The 9144-nt window shown below is 44.3% G+C and overlaps 1 protein-coding gene across 1 annotated transcript; it reads left to right on the top strand.

The window, feature by feature from the left end:
• The first annotated feature begins 606 nt into the window (after positions 1 to 606).
• Positions 607 to 7586, top strand: VAX1 (ventral anterior homeobox 1). Its single transcript, XM_014057543.2, has 3 exons — positions 607 to 844; positions 2722 to 2909; positions 6835 to 7586. Exons 1-3 carry the CDS (start codon positions 607 to 609, stop codon positions 7348 to 7350), a joined length of 942 nt encoding a protein of 313 aa, XP_013913018.1. The 3' UTR covers positions 7351 to 7586.
• Positions 7587 to 9144: the final 1558 nt, after the last annotated feature.

The following is a 9144-nucleotide window of genomic DNA, read 5'->3' as shown; positions in this document are numbered from 1 at the left end:
GCTCCTTCCATTGATCCTTCTTCTCGTTCTCCTTCTTCTCCTTCTGGAAATCTCAGCCTTTTTTTTTGATTGTGTGTTTCCTGAAAGCAAGGCCAATCATTTCAGTTTATTCACTGGCTAAACTCGACTTGATTGGGGACAAGCATACAAACCACCCATTACGAAGTGATATATTATCCAAACAATTTAGTGTATTCATGAGGTAACCTAAATGTGGAGGCTGCAAAATTACCCGTAATCAATTGAAACAGCGAGTGCGCGTCCCTCTGGGTGTCTAACAACTGCATCCCTCTCTGTAATAAGGGAGGCATTAAATCATTTTAGAGTTGCACTGTTGAGTACCTGATCATTGGGGCGCAGGGAAGCTGGACACTCGCACTAGGACGCTGGGATTGAGGAAGCGGCCGATTTCCTGCCTCTCCAGCAGCCGAACCGACTCTCGCCTTCGAGGGATTTGCTTGTTACTCCCCGAACTGATCGTACGCCGGGCGATATTCAGCAGATTTCTCTTCTTTTCCTCCTCCCTTCCACCCTCACCCCGCGCCTCCTTTTCTTCCCCCCCACACTTAAAAAAACAAAACAAACCTCTACACCATATTGCACTACATGTTTGGGAAACAAGACAAAATGGACGTTAGATGCAATTCAGAGCTCGAAACCAGCCGGCTCTCCAAGAACGGGCATAAAGAAGGCAAGGAAAGCAAAAGCTCCGAAGGAAATATTTCGAATTCTTTTTTGAAGGAACCGCAAGGGACTTTTTCGGCTTCGGGCGTCTCGGAAGATTGCAGTAAAAACAAATCTAGTTCCGCTGACCCGGATTATTGCAGAAGAATTCTAGTCCGAGGTAGGACCGTCGCTTTACGTTCTGAAATTTTGATTAACGACTTTTTCCCGCTCGCCTGCTTCCTTTCCTTTCGTTTTTACTTTCGGTTTTTGTTTTTGTTTGTTTTTCGTTTTCCTCGTTTCAAAACCAAATGAATTACTGTGGTTTCCTAAAGGCTTCGCTTCATTCTTTTTATTTCTTTTATCCTGTTCTTGATCCGTTTCTCAGGTCTAGGAATATTTTTGCAATTTGGATTGTCAAGGATTGTGAAGGGCTCCATGCCCAAACCTTAGAGTTTAGCTGGGGCGGTGTGTATATAAATTATGTTTTCTTTTTCTCCGAATTTCTCAAGTATTGAGGGAAGGGAAAGCTAAGATCTACCTTAGGGTTTAGTCTATAGTTTACCTTTGCTTTAAGGGCATGAGAGGTTGTTAAGTCCTATTTTGATCCCATTAGATTCAGCCCACAATTCTTTTGACTACTTGTATTCGAGTAAGACTCATTGCACTCAATACAGTAGAACTTACTTCTCCATGGGAGTTTTCAGTCACAGCCTTTTGCAAAAGATTGCTGCTTTGAAATTTCTCTCCGCCCTCCAAAAAAGAAAAGGGGAAAGAAACCCACCTCGGGCCTAAGGTAAGCAAAAAGAAAAGAAGAGATGGAGGAAGAAAAATAACATTTGGAGACTTATTCCGAAATGTACTGTGCGCTTCTTATTTTCAGCCCATTACTTTTGTCCCATTCTTCGATTTCCATCAGCAGCAGGAAATTCTTTCTAGTCTGAGGACGTAGCGACCCCCCCCCCCAACAAAGACAAGTCTTTCCTCCAAGCATTCCTTACCCTTGAACCCATTCCCGCTCAAATCTTTGGCGGTTGCACCTTTTTTGATAGCGTCTTTACAATAACAAAATCTGTCAGAAAGTGATGTGGTGGTGATGCTTGCTGCTATTGTTCAGTATTATTATGCAGCTGAATGAATTGTTTACGGTACTGTTTAGTTCCTTGGTCCGATTTTCTTTTGTTTTTATTCTAACCTGGATTATTTATTATCTTCTTTCCACCTCCAATAAACAATAGAATGATTTTCCATTGCTATTAAAATTCCAAAACTAACAGGCCAGTTTTTCATTTCTGTAAGTACACATCCATGCCTATTTAAAAAAGATTTTCATTCTGCTCACATGTGAATGAATGAATACCAGGCCTGGTAAACAGTAACTCATCTTGGACACCACCACCACCCTCAGCTGAAAAAAGAAATCAAGCCTTAGAAGTCTAGGCTTCTTTCTTCACAAATTTAGGAAGCAAAATTACGGCAAACCCATAAGGGAAAGCCTGGTATGTAATTTGAATCAGATTGTACTTCACCGGCCAGAGGCTAGTGAGATTTGCAGTGTTGTTGTGAGATGAAGGTGGAGCAGAAAATGGACATCCACGAAGGGCAACTAGATGTTCATCAACATGGAAAAGCAGGCAACTCCAAAAAGTAAGCGGGCTGCAGAAGGTGGACATCACAGCCCTCTTGAGATGGCTCATTTGAATGCTTTCCCTGTAGGGAAATCAAGGGCAACTCAAGCAGGTGTGAATGTGCAAGGCAGAGACTGCTGAGCATAGGCTGAGCATAGGTGGTGCCTAGGCTGCTTTGAAACCTGTGAGGTTCCTTTGGAGTTCTTTGTGCTAGAGCTCTTCCCTTGGGATGGAAGATGGCGTGCTTTATAAGCCACAATCTGAGAACGTGGTGCTGGGGCTAGCAGGAAATCCTGGAGACTCCTTCAGTTCCTGCCAAGAGTGGCTTCTTGCTCTGTTTACAGTGGCCCCTCCAGGTGGTTTCTAAAAACTAGATCCACGATCCATCCTACCTTCTGGATCTAAACGTGCCTCCTTCTCTTTTTGCCAGATGCCAAAGGTTCCATCAGGGAGATTATTCTTCCAAAAGGGCTTGATCTCGACCGTCCGAAGAGGACTCGAACTTCTTTCACAGCTGAACAACTTTATAGGCTTGAGATGGAATTCCAGAGGTGCCAATACGTGGTTGGACGGGAAAGAACTGAGCTGGCCAGGCAGCTCAATCTCTCAGAAACTCAGGTACTAAAGATATAAATGTCTTGGTGGGAAAAGAAAGTTTGGGAACTGAGGTGATGGTTCCAGCTCTACTTTTAGGCAGGAGAGTTCTCTTCCCTAGATTTGGGGTGGTTTTCAACTTACTGCCAGGCCTGCAGGACTGTAGCTAACACTTAGCTAGCTTCCTACGTGGGTGTGTTGAAGACCAGTCCCCCCCCCTGCTTTTTTTTTTAGCAGTTAACAACTCAAAAATGACCAACTAAACTTTGAGCACCACTCTTTTCATACTTTTCCAGGTTTCCTCCTTCTAAAAAGACAGATTTTCAATTTGATGGGCATCTAAATATCTGGAGGGAATCGAAGGAATAGTGTGTGAATTGTCTCCTTAAATGCCAGTGATTAAGAATCCAATAAATAAATGGGTTTAGGGAAGTGAGGAGTTCAAGTATACAACTTGCTTTTAACTCCGCAAATTATTCATAAACTCTAAGCATTTAATCCAAAAAATTAATTAGCTTCTGTTTGAGAACTATGAAACAGTTCCAAACAGTACAAAAACCTTTGAGAAACTACCTCCTCACAAACACTCATAGCTCACAATCAGATAGTGCTGAAGTGAGGGCTTCTGGAAGAGAACCTTGGAGAAAAAAAACGACAGAAGTTGCTAGGATCTCCTCTCAACAAAGTAAGATCAAATCCTGAGGGGGGGGGGTAACATTTAAAAAAACAATAGCATTCATATATCACTTAAGAGAATCCTTAGCTTGTGGAAAAAACAGTATTTCTTGGAAGTGAGGTGTTACACAAACGCTACTTTTCTTTTGCTATAGGCATAGGGCTTTTCCTTGTTACATTTAGGGCTACATCTTAAAAGCTAGAAAAACAATGTGCTGTTCCACTAAGTGACAATAAATAGTAGTGAATTTATTTGCTATATCAACACATTGTTAGTGCTTATAGAGATGTTGCTGTTGTGGGTTAAGCGATTTTTGGTTCTAAAAATACTGAAAGGTACACTTATTTCTTCAGAAGTAAATGGACTTTAATGGAGTTTCTCCTAATAAATTTGTACATATCTAAGCATCACTGTTTACAATAGTAGACTGTTTGTTCTAATACTATTGAAATTAAAATAAGTAGAGGGTATAAGAATGTATAATGGCATAATGAAAAGAATCCAAGAATCCAAGCCCTGCAGAACTTTGCTGGATTTACCTTTTTATTTTTTTGTTTCCCTAGTTTTGTAAGTTTGGTCAACAACTACTTACCTTTAAAAAAAAAAAGCAAAAGGAAAAATCAAGGATAGTGCAGGCAACTGCTCATGTTTTTGCATAATTTGATACATAACAATAATTTCCCTTAATTCAAGGAACACATTCTCTTGTGAGAATGAATAGAATTGTATTCTGACCATGCATATCTAGACAAGCTTTATGAAGATAGAATTTATTTTCAGGTGGAAGCATCTCTGTGCAACAGGATTGGGCCTGGTTGACCTTAGATGGAATTCCTCCAAGGAATTTTGAGCTGTCAGCTAGACAGGGAAGTGGGAAAATATTCAGAAGATAACAATGGAAAAAAACTTCGTCACTTCCCCCAACACAAAATGAAGTCATCAGAAATTTCTGAAGTCATTAGAAATTGAGCTTAATTTAAAGGAAACTTCTCTTTTAAATGGGTATCTGATTATTTTCCTGTGTGGTGTGTGTGTGTGTTTGTGTGTGTAGAGAGAGCGAGAGCAAGAGCATGGGAGGGAGGAGACAGAGAAAGAGGGAACCCAAACGGCTTAATATATATATAAATAAATGCAGGGGTGGGAAGGATAGCAAAAGGCTATTTTTTCATCCATGTAAAAATGTTCAGGCATGCCTCCAGAAATTACCATAATTACCTTCCCATTTCTTAAACCAACTTTGCTAGATGAAGATTTGTTGAAATCAAATATTAAGCAAGGATTTCACAGAATTTCCTTTGGTCTCATAAAGTTACTGCCTATATGGATTATGGATTTTGTTTTCCTCACATTGTTTATCACTTGACTTGTGTTTCCTGAAACTGTCATGAATGAGCGGTCCCATCATTTTCTGTCAGAGGCACAACAGCAAATACCTATGTACTCCCGTCAAGGTTCAAATTCTTCAGTTTATCCCATTTTTTGCCATTTGCAGTAGTAATTCTTCTAAGTACACTTTTCTAGTGAAAAATACAATTGAGTTAAATATCAGGGACTTTTGTTGCTCCACCCCCTTCCCCCAGACCAGATTAGCCTTTGGAGGCAATGGACAGAATGCCTGCCAGTAGGGCCGACAATGACAATGAGATCAGCCCCAAATGGGTCCGCTCTGATTTTGAAAGCCAAGTTTTTTCCTTTCATCCAGTCCTACAACACGAAAAATAGGCCGGGGAGGGGAATCTGAAAGGTGGGGCCATTTTCTGGGTGTATGTGGGCACAGGTGTCTCTGCATACCATACAGAGAGTGAGACATTTATTCCCTTCCTGCAAAGGCAGAAAATGCCATCTGAAAACTGTACTTTGCTAAATAAAGGGTTGGTGGGGAAGATAAAATATAAAAATGCAGGATGGTGGCGGTTTAATTTTAAGATTTAAATAAAATGCTTTTGAGAAAATTGAAAACATTAAGTCAAAACCAGAAATAGGTAGTCAAGATTCAAAAAGAAACATACATTACCAAAATGTTACGTTCGTGATGCTTTTAAATATATTATTTAAAGAAAAAGGATGGAATTTGTTGTACATTTTATCACAAAGGAGAACAGGAAGAACTGGGGAAGGATAAAATATAGGTGTGGTTTTATTATTTCTGCTTGAAACATCCTATTAAAAGGAAGGAAGGAAGGAAGGGATTAGTTTCGTAGTTCTTAGAAAAGAGGTATATAATGAACCTCTCTGACAAGCTAATTAGCATTTCTTTGCCTGTCAAATTTAGGGAGGTTGGTAAGGCAAACGAAAGCGGCTCTATAGCCAAAGCATGGCCTGCCATAGGAACCTGTGAAGGATAACTGGGAAGGGTTGAAGTAGCTGACAGGATGGGGATCACTAAGGCCTGCATTGAGGTAGGTGACACCTCTGCGCCTTGCCTCTTCAAGGGGAAATCTAAATTAGCAAAAATCTTCCAAAAGTTGCTGCCCGCAAATGAGACCCATGGGAGAAAAAAATGGTAAATTTAGTTAGGTAGGATTGTCTAAACCACCTTGTATCAGGGGCCTGGGAATAGTGTCTTTTGAAGGGCATAGGAGTGTTGCCTGATTTCAATTAATTCATTGCAGTTTCATCCCCCAAAACCTGTTTCTGAAAAACTCCTAGCTGTGGGGAGAAAGCATTGAAATCGAAGTGTGACGGCTTCCTCCACCTAACTCTTTTTTCACCTTATTTTTGTTAGCGGCCACCCTTGCTCCTCAGTACATATGCCCATGCATGCACATGCCGAATCGTTTCTGGCCACTTCCTGCGGCTTCTGAAACAAGCCATTGTCCAGAACAGCTGAACTCCACAATACACGCGTGTCTTCACGGCGCCAAAGGTTGAAACCTTTGAAGTTTTTGAAATTCCCGGTCACTCCAGTTGCGCTTCACAGAGTGCAGCGTGGCTTCGCGGTCTTCGTGGAAATGAGCAGATTCCCACGCTGGCTCTTCCATTCGCTCTCTGACATCCGTGCGCTCTCTCCAAACCCGCTGCACACGCGCACATAAGAGGTTTCTGCCGCAAGCCGGTAGGCTCCCACGGAGAAATCTCCGTCTCCCCAGGAGCTCCCGAGCCGGTCGCTGTCCTCCTGTGGAGGCCTCTGGAAAGAGGCCGAGAACTGCGATGGGAGGACAATGGCGGCCTTTTCCTCTCTTGCTCCGGGCCTAAGAAGGCCGAGGCGCTTGCTAGGCCGCGTTAGATGACGCTGATTTTGTCCTTCTGCCTTCTTCCCTCGCCTCTTTGCAGGTCAAAGTCTGGTTCCAGAACCGACGTACAAAGCAGAAAAAAGACCAAGGCAAAGACTCCGAGATGAAGTCGGTGGTGTCCGAGACCGCGGCTACATGCAGCGTCCTGCGACTCCTCGAACAAGGACGCCTGCTCTCCCCGCCCGGCTTGCCCGGCCTGCTTCCCCCCTGCGCCACCAGCGCCTTGGGTTCGGCCTTGCGAGCCCCCAGCCTCGCTAGCCGCACCGGCGGCTCAGGATCAGGGACGGCGGGCGACTCCCCACACCATCCGGCCGTCAGCAGCGCCGCCGCCGGCCCGGCTCATCCTCAGCCCGGCGGGCACAACCTCTTCAGCCTCCCGGTGCCCACCCTGCTAGGCTCGGTGGCCAGCCGGCTCTCCTCCAACCCGTTAGCAATGGCCGGGTCTCTGGCCGGGAACTTGCAAGAACTGTCGGCCCGATATCTCAGCTCCTCCGCCTTCGAGCCCTACTCCCGGACCGCCGGTAAAGAAAGCGCAGAAAAAAAGGCGCTGGACTGATTCTCGGGGACTTTCGCTGTATTTATATTTATCCTCTTTGTCTGTGTTGGTTATTTATGGAGTCTCCGTGCGTTAGATGCCCCCCTCTTGTCCGGTATACATTGCGCCCAACCATATGCTCTTTCCTCGCGGCTCCTGCTCCCCCAATCCTCTGCCCTCCCGGCCGTGCATTCCAAACCGGGAGGCTCCCCGCTTTTCGTTCGGCTCGCCCAACCCTTGAAAACCCTCGAGAAACGCCGGCCGGGAAAAGCAACTACAGGAAACCACGCGCTGGCAGTAAACAGACGGAGGGGACCCGCCAAGCGGCCCGCGAGCTGTTGAAAGTGGGCACGGGGGAGGGGAAAGCCGGGGTGGGGCAGGGGGAGAGATGAAGAAGCGCCGAGCGCACTCCTTGTGGAAGTCCGCGGGCGTTTTAGAAACGAGGCTGGGTGGGACGCCTAAAGCCGAGGAGACGTCGTGTTGGGTGGGGTTGGGGAAGCAGGAGAAGAGGGGTCTGAATTGCTGGGCGCGGACGTCCTTTCCTTCAAGTTGACGGCCAACACGGGAAAGAAGCTTTGACTTTGAAGGGGGGGGGGCGACGGGTGTTCGGGAAGAGGCTTGAAGGGTTGGTTGGAGCTGAAGTGTATTTTGTGCAGGGAAGGTGGGGGCTGCCCGCGCGTACGTAGTAGCCCCACGGATCCTCTTATTCCAGCCTGCCTGGCGGATGTTGATTGCTCAGTGTTGCATTAAAGCACAAATCTAAGAAGGGCCCTGTTTCCCTCAACAAGGGCCATAGTACCCTAACCAAGGGATAACTTATTTTGCACATCATCCTGAAGATGCGCGCCTCTGCCTGCCCCGACGTCCGTATGCCCCCCAATGCCAGACTGAACTCTCGGGCACGAAACCCTATTGACTTTTAAGTGAAAGGGGGGCGCGCCTGCGGGTATTCAGCAGTTCCACTGGGATTTACTTCCGGTAAGTGTACCTAGGATTCCAGTCTCATTTCCAAGTTGTGAATGTGGGTGTAAAGCCGAGTGAGGCTAACCGTCCTTTCAGGTAACGCAGCTGGGAACTTATTTAGCTTTGAAATATTGACCCAAGAATGCTTACGATGAAAGCTCATTTTAAGTAAACGCCGACTTCGTTCAGTTTAAGGAATGTTGCAGTCAGCTTCCAATTCCACCGTCCCCCACCCCTCAAAAAAAATAAGATTTTGCATTAGGCTTACAGACTGCAGCATTTGCGTCTAGCCTATTTTTAACAAAAAATCTATTTTTCTTTGTTAACGGCTGGAAGGAAACCAGATAAAAATATACAAGTTATCACCTCTGTGCACATCCCTCATTATGGATGCAAAAAAAAAATTAGAGCTTTAAAAATCCTGATACACAAGCTTTTTTAAACGATCAGAGTTTGGTCTCTACAAAAAAAAAGAATAATCCCAAGGTAGCATTGTAGAATTACTGATGTCCCTGCATTTTCAACGCTCTCCTAAAACCATATATTCAACGTTTTGAACTGGAAGTATTGATTTTTGCCACCTTTGACTGATTTTCTTTGGTAATGTTTATTCCTAAGTCAAATCTAATGCAAAATTCAAAGTGCAGTAGTGTCCCATTTGATTTTGTATTAATTTCGTACTCTTATGTAAAATTGTCATTTTATCTTATTTGAAATTCTCCCCATTAACCACAGATTTATTCCTGGTGGCTGCTGCTTTTTACATGATTTTGTAAGTTTGTCAGAAGCAGCAAATGAAAACGAGATACCATTAATAACTAATTACTTTAAGCCTGTTTTCTTTTGTTTTTG

The sequence above is a fragment of the Thamnophis sirtalis genome, unplaced genomic scaffold (genome assembly GCF_051295495.1).
Source record: "Thamnophis sirtalis isolate CommonGarterSnake01/CBP01778 unplaced genomic scaffold, rThaSir2_p1.2 scaffold_11, whole genome shotgun sequence".
NCBI classification, from domain to species: Eukaryota; Metazoa; Chordata; class Lepidosauria; order Squamata; family Natricidae; genus Thamnophis; species Thamnophis sirtalis.
The sequence above is the reverse complement of the archived record's forward strand: the minus strand, read 5'-3'. Positions and strand labels throughout refer to the sequence as shown.